Source organism: Dothidotthia symphoricarpi (genome assembly GCF_010015815.1).
Source record: "Dothidotthia symphoricarpi CBS 119687 unplaced genomic scaffold P153scaffold_12, whole genome shotgun sequence".
Taxonomy (NCBI): domain Eukaryota; kingdom Fungi; phylum Ascomycota; class Dothideomycetes; order Pleosporales; family Dothidotthiaceae; genus Dothidotthia; species Dothidotthia symphoricarpi.
This window is the reverse complement of record NW_022985019.1, coordinates 840,173-854,634: the sequence shown is the minus strand read 5'-3', so window position 1 is coordinate 854,634 and position 14,462 is coordinate 840,173. Positions and strand designations below refer to the sequence as shown.

General features: G+C 53.2%; 7 protein-coding genes across 7 annotated transcripts; 4 read left to right on the top strand and 3 right to left on the bottom strand.

Annotated features, from left to right (window-relative positions):
* Positions 1 to 479: 479 nt before the first annotated feature.
* P153DRAFT_386689 (putative Xaa-Pro aminopeptidase P) lies at positions 480 to 2,474 on the top strand (the record flags this gene model as incomplete). The annotated part of the gene is made up of 4 exons (XM_033670561.1): positions 480 to 555; positions 609 to 668; positions 722 to 1,217; positions 1,265 to 2,474. The coding sequence occupies 4 exons, from the start codon at positions 480 to 482 to the stop codon at positions 2,472 to 2,474; spliced, it is 1,842 nt and encodes a 613-aa protein (XP_033522960.1).
* A 579-nt stretch (positions 2,475 to 3,053) lies between these two features.
* P153DRAFT_367686 (vitamin B6 biosynthesis protein) lies at positions 3,054 to 4,238 on the top strand. The gene is made up of 3 exons (XM_033668334.1): positions 3,054 to 3,225; positions 3,296 to 3,478; positions 3,572 to 4,238. The coding sequence occupies exons 1-3, from the start codon at positions 3,097 to 3,099 to the stop codon at positions 4,181 to 4,183; spliced, it is 924 nt and encodes a 307-aa protein (XP_033522959.1). The 5' UTR covers positions 3,054 to 3,096; the 3' UTR covers positions 4,184 to 4,238.
* A 181-nt stretch (positions 4,239 to 4,419) lies between these two features.
* On the bottom strand, positions 4,420 to 5,441 carry P153DRAFT_318542 (S-phase kinase-associated protein 1A). The gene is made up of 3 exons (XM_033665063.1): positions 5,134 to 5,441; positions 4,907 to 5,077; positions 4,420 to 4,849 (listed from the first exon to the last, which is right to left on the bottom strand). The coding sequence occupies exons 1-3, from the start codon at positions 5,296 to 5,298 to the stop codon at positions 4,673 to 4,675; spliced, it is 513 nt and encodes a 170-aa protein (XP_033522958.1). The 5' UTR covers positions 5,299 to 5,441; the 3' UTR covers positions 4,420 to 4,672.
* A 725-nt stretch (positions 5,442 to 6,166) lies between these two features.
* On the top strand, positions 6,167 to 8,333 carry P153DRAFT_397626 (glycosyltransferase family 22 protein). Its single transcript, XM_033671572.1, has 4 exons — positions 6,167 to 6,551; positions 6,602 to 6,981; positions 7,031 to 7,158; positions 7,206 to 8,333. The coding sequence occupies exons 1-4, from the start codon at positions 6,443 to 6,445 to the stop codon at positions 8,137 to 8,139; spliced, it is 1,551 nt and encodes a 516-aa protein (XP_033522957.1). The 5' UTR covers positions 6,167 to 6,442; the 3' UTR covers positions 8,140 to 8,333.
* A 55-nt stretch (positions 8,334 to 8,388) lies between these two features.
* P153DRAFT_376687 (CDP-diacylglycerol-glycerol-3-phosphate 3-phosphatidyltransferas-like protein) lies at positions 8,389 to 10,235 on the bottom strand (the record flags this gene model as incomplete). The annotated part of the gene is made up of 2 exons (XM_033669683.1): positions 8,389 to 9,780; positions 10,095 to 10,235. The coding sequence occupies 2 exons, from the start codon at positions 10,233 to 10,235 to the stop codon at positions 8,389 to 8,391; spliced, it is 1,533 nt and encodes a 510-aa protein (XP_033522956.1).
* A 312-nt stretch (positions 10,236 to 10,547) lies between these two features.
* P153DRAFT_386684 (NDUFA12-domain-containing protein) lies at positions 10,548 to 11,356 on the top strand (the record flags this gene model as incomplete). The annotated part of the gene is made up of 8 exons (XM_033670560.1): positions 10,548 to 10,598; positions 10,657 to 10,677; positions 10,748 to 10,754; positions 10,809 to 10,889; positions 10,942 to 10,984; positions 11,037 to 11,057; positions 11,118 to 11,255; positions 11,305 to 11,356. The coding sequence occupies 8 exons, from the start codon at positions 10,548 to 10,550 to the stop codon at positions 11,354 to 11,356; spliced, it is 414 nt and encodes a 137-aa protein (XP_033522955.1).
* Positions 11,357 to 12,191: 835 nt separating this feature from the next.
* On the bottom strand, positions 12,192 to 14,121 carry P153DRAFT_386683 (E3 SUMO-protein ligase PIAS1; the record flags this gene model as incomplete). Its single annotated transcript, XM_033670559.1, has 5 exons — positions 12,192 to 13,115; positions 13,174 to 13,508; positions 13,556 to 13,630; positions 13,687 to 13,908; positions 13,977 to 14,121. The coding sequence occupies 5 exons, from the start codon at positions 14,119 to 14,121 to the stop codon at positions 12,192 to 12,194; spliced, it is 1,701 nt and encodes a 566-aa protein (XP_033522954.1).
* Between the last annotated feature and the right edge of the window lie 341 nt (positions 14,122 to 14,462).

Below are 14,462 nucleotides of genomic sequence, written 5' to 3'. Positions count from 1 at the left end.
TGCCTAGAATGAGCTCGCCGACGGTCAGTTCTAGCAAGACATGCTCTACCACTTTGTCCGACTGACGTGCAGAAATAGTAAACCGCTGACACGGGATGTGTGCCTTGGATCTGGCTCCTTTGGGTCGATCTGATACCGGCACTGGTGGACCGGACCTACGGGTAAAAGTGGCTGAAACTGCGGAACTCAGACTATTAGATGTGATTGCACGTCTCGTCCTGTTGATTTTGGTGCCATGTTTGTCTGGTCGACGCGCTTGGCGAGGCTGTGAGGTCAGAGTGGCGGCTAGCCCGCCCGGACGATCATCTAGAGCTGCTGAAGCGGGGTGACGTGCAGCTACCCAACGCGGAAGGCAACCCTGGATGTCTCTACCTCGCTTTTTGTTGCGTACACGCGCGACAACAGTGCGTGCAGCACACAGCCCTCGTTTCCCCACCCCCAGAACATTCCACACTTCTCCTGCACTGCGCGCTATCGACATGGCGAAAGTTGACACCACCGAGCGGCTCGCCGAGCTCCGCAAGCTCATGAAGGAGCGCAATGTCGATGTCTACAGTACCAACGCCCCATGAGAAGTTTACACAGGATGACAGCTCACACGTGAACAGTGGTTCCTTCCGAAGACAGCCACCAGAGCGAGTACATCGCGCCCTGTGACGCCCGCCGAGGTCAGATCCCCTATCGCGCAGCGCAGCACACGACAGCTACTGATACCTACCAGCCTTCATCAGCGGCTTTACGGGCTCCGCTGGCTATGCAGTCATCACGCACGACAAGGCGGCCCTCTCGACAGATGGACGTTACTTCAACCAGGCCGAGAAGCAGTTGGACGGCAATTGGGAGTTGCTGAAGCAGGGAATACAAGACGTGCCCACCATAACTGAATGGACGGCCGACCAGGTTGAGGGGGGGAAGATTGTTGGCGTGGATCCAAGCGTAGTGACGGCGGTAGACGCTCGAAAGCTCGCTGAGAAGATCAAGAAGAAGGGTGGAGAGTACAAAGCCGTCGATGAGAACCTTATCGATGTGGTATGGGGAGACCAAAGACCTGCTCGTCCAAGTGAGAAGGTCATTGTGCAACCTGTACAGTACTCTGGCAGAAGCTTCAACGACAAGATAGAGGACTTGCGGAAGGAACTTGAGAAGAAGAAGAGCCTAGGCTTCGTCGTGTCTATGCTTGATGAGGCTGCCTGGCTATTCAATCTTCGTGGAAGCGAGTATGGACAATCTGCCTCTTTTTGTAAGCATGGCTAATCGTGTCCAGTATCCCATACAACCCCGTCTTCTTTTCCTACGCAGTCGTCACTCCCACCGAGGTCACCCTGTACGTGGATGAAAGTAAGCTACCCCAGGATGTCAAGGACCATCTGGGAGATAAAGTCACGATCCGGCCCTATGAAGCTATCTTCCAAGATGTCACAAGTTTGAGTAAGAAGGCATTTGAAACCCGCGGGGAAACAGATACAAGAAAGTTCTTAACCTCAAACCGAGCATCGTGGGCATTGAGCAAAGCTCTAGGCGGCGAAGATAAGGTCGAAGAAGTACGAAGCTATGTCGGCGACGCCAAAGCGGTCAAGAACGAGGTTGAACTTGAAGGTATGCGACAGTGTCATGTTCGTGACGGAGCCGCCCTAAGTGAATACTTTGCCTGGCTTGAGGACCAGTTGGTCAGCAAAAAGGCCACACTCGACGAGGTGGATGGTGCGGATAAGCTGGAGAGTATCCGCTCTAAACACGAAAAGTTCATGGGCTTGTCTTTTGATACGATATCTTCTACGGGCGCCAATGCTGCCGTTATCCACTACAAACCTGAGAAGGGAGAGTGCGCAGTCATTGATCCTAAGGCTATATACTTGTGCGATTCAGGAGCGCAATATCGAGATGGCACGACAGACACTACACGGACGCTCCACTTTACCGAGCCGACAGAGATGGAGCGCACAGCATACACACTCGTACTCAAAGGCAACATCGCGCTTGAACGCGTCAAGTTCCCCAAAGGTACAACAGGGTTTGCATTGGACTCCTTGGCTCGCCAGTTCCTGTGGGCTGAAGGTCTGGACTACCGACATGGAACTGGTCATGGTGTTGGCTCCTTCCTCAACGTGCACGAAGGCCCAATTGGCATTGGAACACGAGTGCAGTACTCTGAAGTTTCCCTGGCGGTGGGCAATGTGATTTCCGACGAGCCTGGATACTACGAGGACGGCAAGTTCGGTATCCGCATCGAGAACATGATCATGGTTCGGGAAGTCGAAACGAAGCACAAGTTCGGCGATAAGCCGTATCTTGGGTTCGAACACGTCACCATGACTCCACACTGCAGAAATTTGGTTGATATGAGCCTGCTCACGGAAGACGAGAAAAGCTTTATCAATGAGTACCACCAGGAGGTCTTTGAGAAAACCAGCAAATATTTTGAGGGCGACAATCTCACATTAGAATGGCTGAAACGCGAGACAGCCTCATACTGAAGAGACGGTACACTTGGAATCTACAAGAAGGTCCGACTCGTTCTTGGGAAGTTGTAAGGGTTTGTAGGCTCCCGGCATTGGCACGCATAACAGCTCCGCACTTCTGATCAGCAAGATGCTCGGCGTTCGAAAACACATCAGCTCTGTGTTGCGATAGATACAAGATCAAGACATTTGCCCGTACCTAGATTTCGGACAACTTTTTTGGGGGAACTATTCGGAAAACCAAACTTCGTAAAGAGAAGGTGATCTATGCCCGCTGACTAATAGCGGTAATTCACGGGCCTGAACCATACATCTACGAGCTAATTGATTGGCGATTGCGCATTTCATGTGTCAAAGGGCGCATCGCGGGGTCTAGAGCACCGCGGGGCAAGTGACGGCACCAGCTCCGCAGCTTTGCTGATTGATGGCAGCTGAAGGCAAAAAAATGTTGCGATGCGCCGGGATTGTCTCCAGGTAATACATCTTGACTCACCCCACCAAATCTTCCCTTCGATCTGTCTCACTCACTATATATTTCTCTCTCACAATTCCTTTCAATTGACTCGTCACTTACTCTCTACTACTTTTCAACGTTTTAATTGAGTTGCAGTCGCAAGAATCCCTTCACACATTCACAATGGCAACTGAGCTCCCCACCACAAACGGCCACAGTGCCCAGGATGGCGAGACAACCTTTGCCGTCAAGGCAGGACTAGCAAGGATGTTGAAGGGTGGTGTCATCATGGACGTTGTCAATGCTGAGCAGGTAAGTCTTGAGCTTTATGGCCCTCAATCGAGCCGCAAGCGTTTAGAGCAATTGGCTGATGTGAGAGCAGGCGCGCATAGCAGAGGAGGCTGGCGCAGTAGCAGTCATGGCTCTCGAGCGCGTTCCCGCAGACATTCGATCCCAGGGCGGCGTGGCAAGGATGAGCGACCCCCAGATGATCAAGGAGATCATGGACACAGTGACCATTCCCGTCATGGCGAAGGCGCGAATTGGTCACTTTGTCGAGTGCCAGGTACGCTCATTTCTCTCTCTTCTCAAACACTCACTCACTCCTCCTCACCACGCAATTACAAACCCGGATAAATGCTAACGCCCCTTCCCCCAGATCCTCGAAGCCCTCGGCGTAGACTACATCGACGAGTCGGAAGTGCTCACCCCCGCAGACGCCGTCCACCACGTAGACAAGCACCCCTACCGCGTACCCTTCGTATGCGGGTGCCGTGGTCTCGGCGAAGCCCTCCGCCGCATCTCCGAAGGCGCCGCCATGATCCGCACAAAAGGCGAAGCCGGCACAGGCGACGTCATCGAGGCAGTGCGCCACATGCGCACCGTCAACGCCGAGATCGCGCGCGCAAAGCACATGAGCGAGGAGGAGCTGCGCGTGTACGCCAAGGAGCTGCAGGTCGACTTCCCGCTGCTGAAGGAGACGGCTAAGCTGGGCCGTCTGCCTGTCGTCAACTTCGCGGCTGGTGGTGTCGCTACACCTGCTGATGCGGCGCTGATGATGCAGTTGGGCTGCGATGGCGTCTTTGTTGGCAGCGGCATCTTCAAGAGCGGCGATGCGGCGAAGAGGGCGAAGGCTATTGTGCAGGCTGTCACGCATTACAAGGACCCTAAGGTGTTGGTTGAGGTGTCTATGAACTTGGGTGAGGCGATGGTCGGTATCAACTGCGGCACTATGGCCGAGACCGAGAAGCTCGCGAAGCGCGGGTGGTAGGCGGGTTATGCGGGGACTGGAGATGTGTAAGAAGGCGGAATGTATAGGCGTTCATGGGACCTGACTAGACAGTGTGCATACGTGGGATGATTTTCCGTAGCACGAATTCAACATTACAATTTTCATCATGATGTGTTTGTCTATCGTATGACCATCCATGTCTGCATCTTGTCTTTGGGATAGGTTGGGTGGGTAAAAGTAACTTTGCGAAGTCGTCACATATTTATGAAAGTCAACTCTGGAAACGGGCTAATTTCTCATTGAGCGACTCTTTTCTACATGATTCGTAGACGAATGCATCTCGTGTGCGAACCATGGTAATCCTGCTCACGGGACCATAACCATAAATCCCCTGGCATCATATGGAAACGCAGAATGACGTGACCATGCAAACCCCGAAACGCCGCAAGCGAAGCCCCCAATTACTCGGGTAGACTCCGTCATTAACCACCATATGTACGGATAATGGGAGAGGAGTCGAAGCTCCATCTAGCGGTCCTCGGCCCACTCGTTCTCGCGGCGGATCTGCTCCTCCTCCTCGGGGGTGAAGTCGTTCTGGATGTTGAACGTCTTGCGGATCTCGTCGGGGGACTTGCCCTTGATCATGTTGGCGACGGTCTTGCAGCCGACGTCGAGGAGAGCTTTGATGTCGAGGTAGTTGGCGGCCTGCGACGGTGTTAGCGACTGCTTGAATCGGTAAGACAATAATGAGGGGACACGTACAAGGATGATCTCAAAAAGCATCTCCTGGTCGACCTGCATGAACTTCTGGTCCCACTCGTCAATGTCGGTCGACTTCTTGCGCGAGTCGGAGTCGTCGTCCTGGGTGGGGACGGGATCGGCGCGGTGATGCTCGCACCACTCGAGAACCTTCTTCATCACGGGCTCGTTGACCTGCGCACTCTTGTCAGCAGCTGAGTGACGACGATGCGGGGAGGGCGAGCACATACGTTAGGGATGGGGATGCGCTCCTCCAGTTCGCCGCCCAAGTCCTCAAGCAAGTTCTTGATCAGGATGGAGCGCTCGGCGATGTCGCGCTTAGTCTCGACGTCGGCGCCATCGGAGCAGGTCATCTTCACGACCTGCTCGGTCTTGGGCTTGGCAGAGTCGGACATTGTGAGTGATGTATAGGTGGTTGTGAGGTTGAAGTGGGGTAGAGCTGTTGTGTGTGGATAGGCGGGCGGTGATGAAGCCGATAAAAGTCGTGGGCGGGGTCGTGGGAGTTGCTGGTGAAAGAGAAGAGTGGTGAGAGGCGCGGTTTATATGGGCGCCGGTCGAGCGTTTGCAAGGCGAAGGCAGACAGCAGACAACCTTGGGAGCGAACATGAGCAGCTCAGCTAGCGCTCCCGCAAAAGGTAAGGCGCAAGGCTGCCACTGAAGGAAGGCTCTTTGTCACACGAAACTTGGGAAACCACGACAAGCTGTCTTCACTCGACGATTCATGGATTGCTATTCACTGCAGCCTTGTACTTGTTAATCGCTGACGCTTTCGTAAACACCAACAGTCGCAGTGCGTTCGTGCAGGTGCCCTTCTGAAACCGCGGGACCGTCAATGTTCAATCAAAGGCGATTGATGACTCCACGCCTCATCAGGCGTCCCAGTGCCGTACTCTGGGTAAATGGTACAAAGGTACCTACCACGCCTGTGAGAAGGTTCAAATTCGCCGAAAGAACCCGTCTCTGTTGTTCCGGTCATAATATGGTAGACTTATCACAGTGGAACACAACAATGCAGTATGCCCTTTGATTGTGACGGCTGCAGAGATATCTCTCGACAAGTCGAATCACCAAGTTTGCTACATAGCGAGGCGCATCTGTGCGGACCTCCTGTCGATTTACAAACACTCAAGCCACTCCTTGCATTGGGCATGAAAGTCAAGCGCGTCTGGTCACTACACGTGACGTCACTCTTTGGTTCCGGCTACAGTGGCCTAAACTCCGCGAGATAGCAGGTCGACGGCCATCTGACCAGGGTGTCTGATGACAGGCTTTCCCTCTGCTGTTCTGCTTGTTTCTCCTCCGGGAAGGTGTGGCAGGACACCAATCGGGCGTACGAGGTGTCGAGGTGACACGAATCATCTTTGCCTTCACTGGTGCCCCTTTCCGCGTGGATGTGTTTGAGTGGGCTTGTCAACAGTCGACGGGGCTATTAGCCAACACAATTCTGCTGATCCTGTTTTTTTCAAATTTACACACACGATACCCAGGCATGACACTGCGCTGCCCCTCGGTACCCTCAAACGCACTCGATCTCCAGCCATGTCGAGGAGAATCTACTTCCTGTTGATTCTGGTGCGCATCTACTTTGCTCTTTCGCCAAGCTACCTGCACCCAGACGAGAACTTCCAGGGCCCAGAAGTCATAGCAGGTACGTCTCAAAGTGCGCGTTCCTGAACCATGGCGACTGACGGCTTCCAGGACGCGTCTTTGGATACCCCGTCCACAAAACATGGGAATTCAGATCCACGCACCCCATCCGCAGCACCTTCCCACTATGGCTCGCCTACGGCTTGCCCATGTACAACATGCGCTGGCTCTGGGAGGGGTTTGGGTATGAGGTATCGCCGTCGGTTGTATACTGGACTCTGCGTGTGCTCATGCTCACCCTGAGCGTCGTCATGGAAGACTGGGCCATCCATGAGCTCGTCGAGTCTCCGCGCGCTCGACGCGTTGCCGTTGTGCTGGTTGCGTCATCGTATGTGACATGGACCTTCCAAACGCACACTTTCTCCAACAGCATCGAGACGCTGCTTGTGTGTTGGAGTTTGGTTCTGATCCAGAGGATCTTGAATGACAAGGTAGGCCCGCTTCGGTCCGTTGCCGATCTGCAGCTAACGCAAGGTGCAGAAGCGCTCTGGCATCTTGGCCTCCTCCCTCTTGGGCTTTATGTTTGTTGTAGGAATATTCAACCGCATCACGTTTCCTGCCTTTCTACTTGTCCCTTCGTTGACCTTGCTGCCGCATTTCCTGCGCAAGTGAGTATCACCCCGCTATTTCCCTAGACCCTTACTAACTTGGACAGGCCATTCTCCTTGGTCTTTCTCGCGCTATCCGCTCTCTTTACAGCTTTCCTTGCTATCTGCGTAGACACGGCGTTCTATACCCCTGGCGACTTTACTTTCTCCAAAGCTTTCCAAAATCCAGTCGTTACTCCTTTCAACAATTTCCTTTACAATTCCGATTCGGCCAACCTTGCCCAACATGGCATCCACCCACGATACCAACATTTCCTGGTCAATCTCCCGCAATTACTCGGCCCGGCATTTCCATTGCTGTTCTTCATTCGCCGAGCGCATCTAACCCCGGTTCTGGTTTCGGCACTCTCCGGCACCGCTCTGCTCAGTATCTTCCCTCACCAGGAAGCCAGGTTTTTGCTCCCCGCCGTGCCACTCATACTTTCCTCCATCCGCTTTCCAAGTTCTCGCTTTAGGAAGTTGGGATTGTCAACGTGGATCATCTTCAATGTCGTTCTTGGTGTGTTGATGGGTGTCTACCATCAAGGCGGCATTGTTCCTGTGCAGATGCACATTGCGAAAACGAACGAGACAGTCACCCATGCATTCTGGTGGAAGACATACAGTCCACCGATTTGGCTCTTAAACGGAAAAAACGAGGAGTTGACAACGGTCGACTTGATGGGCATCCCTGGCGAACAGATGCTAAACAAGGTCAAAGAGGCTCTGCCGACTTGTCGGACACGCAAACTACCCCGACTCGACCGAGGCGCTATATACCTGGTCGCACCTCGTTCCGCATATTTCCTAAAGCCTTTCCAAACCCTTACTTCAAGAGAAGAGATTCTGCTTGAAGAGGTCTGGACTTACAGGCGGCATCTCAATCTCGACGACATGGACTTTGGCGACGACGGCTTCTGGAAGACTATGGGTCGGGTAGTTGGAGATCGAGGGCTGGTGGTCTGGCAGGTTACGCGGAACTGCTGGGCCGAGACCGGGTAGAGCTCTTTTCGTGATCCCAGAAGGGGGTTGATACGTGGAGGGGAAGATTTCCTGTCATTTTCAGATGTACGAAATAGGGTTTAGACGTTTATACTGTGGGGCGCGAGCCGGTGGATATTTCCTTGAACTTATTACTTTTTCGACTTTCAATACTAGATACCCACTTTACTATAGCTCTTCTAATGTACATCTCTCCTCTTCTATGTATCTTCGGTACGGTATTCGTGTATAGTTTTGTGCTGCTGAACTTTACAACGCTCCGCCCAACACCCGCACAGCCCACATACTCAACCGCACACCAACACCCACTTTGCGCTCCGGCTTCTCAAACTCGCTCTCATCAACGGGCTTCGCGTACTCGCCCAGCCACTTCACCTCCTCGCCCAACCGGCGGCGTAACCCCGGATCCGAGGTGGCGATGATGACATTCGCTTCGAGATCGAGCTCGTAGGAGCGTTTGGTGTAGTTGCTCGAGCCGATAACAGTAAGGCTAGGATCCTGCTGCTCTTCTATTACAGAAGAAGGTGTTTGTTGCGTGGAGGCAGTATGTTGCTGCGCGGGGAAAGTAATCCACAGCCCCTTGGCGTGGTACGTCCACCCCCCTTCCTCGTCTACTCGGCCGCGCTTCCACTCGCGCAGCGTGATGGAGTCGGAGAGGTCGTCGTAGCGCACGCGCTTGAGGAACATCTTGGCGAGGTGCGTGTAGGCGTCTGGCAGCATGCCGCTTACGCCTTTGCTGCCGAAGAAGCCGTTTGCGTGCGGGTGTGCGGTTAGGACTGTGCCGGAGGCTGGGCGTGTCGCGAGGAGGAGGCGCCGGAATGAGGACGTCATGTTGAAGTAGCCTGCTGTGAAGGTCCAGGTGCTTGGGTGGAGGGGCGGGGTGGCGAGGGACTGGAGGATTTTGGTGAGCGCGGGGAGCTCGGTTGAGGTGTCGAGGAGGGGGACGAGGGAGAGGACTGGGTAGATTGTTGTGGTTGCTGTGGTTGTTGTTCTTTGTGAGGTTGGTGATGCGGGAACGGGTGAGTTTGAGGGCGTGAGTAGGTGGGAGAGGTGTTTTGATGCGGAGGATTTGAACTTTGAGGGGGATTCTAGGGGCGAGGGAGCGGGGTTCGAGGACGGCCATTTCATGGTGTATCCGCCCGAGCCTTCGAGATTGGAGGGCTGAATATCAAAGGAGAGGTTTGCGACGCCGGCATGGACCTTTGCGAAATAATCTGTGAGCTGTTTGCAGTGGAAGAGATGGTAGCGATCTTGGCGGTTGGTGAAGTAGTCTGAACTTAGATTTGCTCCGGACATGATGATCTCGTCGTCTACGCCGTAGAGCTTCATGTGCTGGAGACCCCAGCCTTCGTTGATGCGCTTGGGGATGTACTTCTTTCGTAGGCCGGTAAGGTTGGGTGTATGGTACATGCGGACCTCGACTCTTTCTGCGCCAAATTCGGTGATTAGGGGAGCGAGGAGAGAAGCAGACGAGGGGTCGGGAGTCTCGCGGGTGCCACGTAGAGAGTCAGTGAGAAAGGAGACGCGCAGGTTGGGGTTGCGCTGCAGGGCCTTTTGAATGGTGGAGATAAGTTCATGTTCTGTTTTGCCGATGTAAAGGGTTGATAAGTAGATACGGTGTTGGGCATTGGATATCTTGTCCTGTGTGGTGTTAGTATGTACCATTTCAAAAGTGCGCGCTCTCAGGTATGTCACAAGCAGGAAACACTGAAACTTCTGTAACAAAGCAAAGACACAATTCCGGAGACTATGCTGGTGACAGGAAAGTATAGTAAAGATCGAGACGTAGGAAGGACTGGACGAAACAAACTACTTTAAAAAACTCGAAAGTGCACCAGACAGACGCGTGAACATAACCAAGAAAAAAATGTAAAAATGATCAACTTGTACAACATTCATGTACAGACCGAAGGGAAGTTTGATCGAAAAAGGAAAGTATGTGCATCGGCACCCACCTTAAGCGTCTTGTAAAACTCAGCAGGCGTTTGAATAATCGTAATCTGCTCTGGTTGTATTTCAAACCTAGGCGCGATCCTATCCAAATCCGTAGTTATAGTCGCCAACATAGAAGCCTGACTCTGCGGTGTTGACGCCATTGCCGGGCTCGAAGTCGAATATCTCCTCGTAGTCTTCGCAGGTCGACTCGGTATGCGGATGAACCGCCTCCCCGCTACTTTCGGTGCCTGTACTCTGAGCACGCTTCGAATTATCATCCTGGGTCACTGATATGCGGCGATGTGCGGGCCCTCTGTTTCGATGCTCCTGAAGTTTTGATGCGCATGAGCAGTGGACGGGCAGGGATATGGCCGCACTAGCTACGCAATAGGTAAGGCGGTGTATCGGCTTGGCGGGCAGTCGAGCAGGAACGTCGGAGCATCGCGACTATCATCGAGCACTACAACGCAGCCATGTCGACGCTTATGAGGACTCTGCGCAATCTGCGCAAGATCGGCTTCAAGGTGAGTGTTTCTCGCAGCTTCTGTGGCATTTGCAGCATTAATTGACCTTTGTGCACAGGAATATGGCCACCAGATGGCGGTACGCTTACACCCCCGCGCTCTCTCACATACGCTCGCAGACGACTGACCGTGGCCGCTCGCGCTTGTAGCATATCGGTATGCTTGGATGGAAAGGTTGGGGGAAAGGGCGGAAGTGCTGACAGGGTGCAGGTGATACCAAAGCCGGAACCATGATCGGCATGGACAAGTACGGCAACAAGTTCTTCGAGAACTTGGAGGAGGAGCTTCCCCGTGAGCTGATTGCTTGTTTTGCCATGGGAATACTTGGTTGATGGGTCTGCAGTGCGAACCCGCTGGTGCGACTACAAGGACCATGAATTCGACCCGTTCGTCAAGCCCCGTTATCTAACATATGACCTTATACTGACCTCTCCGTAGCTCTCAGATCGAGCCTGGATGGTACGAAATATATCTTGTCAATTTGCGTTCGCCAAGCAGATCCATCTGACCATTATTTAGGCACGCCTGGATGTCGTACATGGTCGACAAGTCCCCTGTCGAAGACAAGCTTCTACAGCGTGAACTCCGCGTCTGGGAGCCCAAGGAGCACAGGCCTACATTGACCTGGACGCGATCTGGCTACAAACCCTACAGCACGTATGTATGCCAATTCGCGACGTCAGGAATATGTACTGATGATCAGCAGAGTCAAGAACAAGTACTCTGCATGGACGCCCGTGGTCAAGGCGCGACAGTAGATTTGCAATTTTTCTTTTCTTCTAGATCGGCTATTGTACATATCTTGAATTCAAGAGCCCATTATCGAGTTTCGTATCCAGAAATCCCAATAAGTAGTTGAATTTGCTTGTGTGAGACTTGACATATTGGAATGTACTACTATCTCCAATAGGAGCATGGCAGCTACTGCTATGAATTGCTGCGTTATGTTCTTTGCTTGGGAGTGATACTGATTCCAGCACTTCCATGCTGAGGCCATCATCACGCGATTGGATCCACTCGAAGTACTCTTTTCAAGGGCATCAGTTGTGAGTGAACTAGTTAATTGAAGGAGGTCACACTCCCTCGTACATGGTGTGTGCATGCATGAGCAAGCAATCATTTATAGTCCTGGAACTGTTATCTTCTCGTCCGATTATTCCTTAATTAAGAGAGCCACCTCGGGCTTCTTATCTGTGTACGTGCCATATCCACCTCTCCGCTTCCCTTGCAAATTCCCCTCCATCCAGCCTACTCCCCACTAACACATCCCTCCACTACATCCGTCAAAATGCACGCACATGTCCATGCCATGGTATACCAAATCCCCATTCCACCGAGCGCCAGATCCCCACAACCCAATCAACGCCTGACGCTAAGATCCACACTAGAAAAGGAAAACCAAAAGAAAAGAGGCTATCGGATCAACTTACGTGTGGGTCCTTGCGAAGCGCTGGTTCCAGGTCCAAGTGGAAAGGATAGCTGTTATTCCCAGTACCTTTCATCTTCTGCCCTGCGCAGCCATAGCGGTATTAGCAAAGTACAAAGTAGTCATACGTCGTCGATAGATAGATAAAAAACACAAAACATATGAAATCAAGGGGAAGAGCCGAGGTAGGTAGGGTATGTTGACGTCCCATGTCCAGGGTAGTTGAGCCGCGAACCAGGTGGGGGTGGCCTATACGATGATCCGTATGCGTTACGGCTTGGGGGGGTTGAAGGAGAGTGTGGGTAGTTTGATCCCGCGCCCGAAGATGTGCTATGATATGAGGGTGGCAATGGACGGCTGTGGGCAGAGGCATTTGGCAGAGGTAACTGGTACCGACGTGATGGGTCGGGAAGACTGCTGGGGGTACTGTACGCTACCTTTTTTGCTGGCGGTTCGTCATCGTCTGATATCAGATCCACCACCTCTATGGGCCTCTTTGTACTGGATCGAGGGGCTGTGGATGTCTCCCTGGAGGGCAATGGAGGTGTGCCCAATGACGTCGGTGTGGGTGCAGCCTCAGTTTTGATCGCCCTAACGCGATAGTCCTGAATCTCGACGAGATCGTCTTCGCTGTCGTCGTGAGCACCATATCCGTTATGCCTAGGTGGTGACTTCTCGCTTCTAGTCGTCCATTCGCCTGTTGGCTTGATCGTGACCTGGTCAAGGTTTCTGACCTTGTTCAGAATTTCTTCGACGTACTGGTCGACTGCTAGGCCTTCGTAGGCTACGCTCTTGCTACAGATAGGACAAGTCCAGGTGGGCGCCTGCTCCTGTAGTTGTAGAAACGAGTCGGCATCGAAGCATTGATTATGAGTACATATCGTTGACCTGCACGGTGTGCTGATCCGTAATGTGGAGATAGGGTCCTTCAGCGACATGACACTAGAACCGACCTCGATATCAGGATCATTGGCCTTCTTCATCATCTCGTTTAGTACAGACTGCTTCGTGATGACGTTTCGTTGGGTGATTCGCAGTGTCAATTCTTCGACAGAAAACTTTTTGACCAAGTAGACAAACAAGTTGTATTTCTGTGACGAAAATCAGTACATAATATCATAGCAAAAGGAACACAGGGGAATAAGAAACCTCTTTCTGACTTGCCTTCTGCGTCAGCGCATAGGTGACGACTAGAGTGTTACGGTGATTGGCGGGAGTGGTACGGACGAGATCAGTGATATCTGCGGGGCGGGTCGAGCCTGGCTTATTTTTCAACCCCTTGTAATTTGCCTTGACTTCCTCACCATTTAAGCGCACTTCTATCTGCGAGGGAAATGTGATGTCTAGGCGCGAATAAGGCGCGAGAGGTTGTTCCAACGCAGAAAACAGCAAGACTCGCAGTGTTGGATCCGACTTGAGACGCCCACATACTTGCTCGTTCAGGATCAGGTTTTTGGTGCAGTTTTGGCGATGGCTGGGAGAAGCTGTCTTGGGTAAGCCTCAGGTTTGTAAGATTCGAGAGTAGACGAACCTTCGAGAACAGTGTTTCCCAGGAGCAGCTCGCGTATCTCGAAGAACGGGCTATCTTTGAAAAAGTACGTAGGTCCTATATCACCCTTAGTTCCATGGTCCGGATGCCATCGAGAGGTAGAGAAGGCGTACGAGGCGGAGCTTGCGGTGGCTGATACGCTGGCGCATACGACGCGGGGGCCGCACGTCCATTTGCCATACTGTAAGTGGTCGTAGGCGGCGTAGAGTGGCGAGGGACTGAGGAGGCCGCAGGACTGCTGGAATTGGCGAGCGGGGCTTCGCCGCGGTTTTGGACGCGATGTTGCAGCCGGCGCAAAGCCTCGGCGTCGTTTTTCAGGACGGCCTGTTGGATGACTGGTGAAGGTGAGGTTAGCGACTGGAGGGCGCAGAGAGGCTGCGCGCTGGAGACATGTGAGACGTACGGCCAACCACCCTCATTTGCAGAGCGGCCTTGTTTCCCGTCTGAGCCACGCCCTCCTCTTTGCATATCTTCTTCAGATCGTTGTTAATCAGAGTCTTGGAGCGGTCTGTTATGCCCGTGGCCATGGACTGCAGGCTGGTCGCCATTTTGGGGGCTTCAGGCGCGAGTTGATAGGCTGCTGCAGTGGATGTTAGAGGTGAAGCGCTACCAGGACAAATGCGCGCGCGACAACATTGAGAGCGGCGGCTTTAGGCTTCGGGGGGCGCAGGTGAGTGGGAGTGGGAGTGAGGGAAAGCTGGAAAGGCAGCGGGCGGGAAGGCAGAGGAGAGGGCTGATGGTGCAGCGATCCGGCAAGTGCTGGTCGCGACTTCCTACTAATAGCAGACGCACAAGACGGCGACACCACCCTCAGCACGGAACGGGTGCAGATGGCGGGCAGAGGCGTCGCAGCGCGGTTCCTGGAGGATCTTAAATCCGCGTTCTCGGC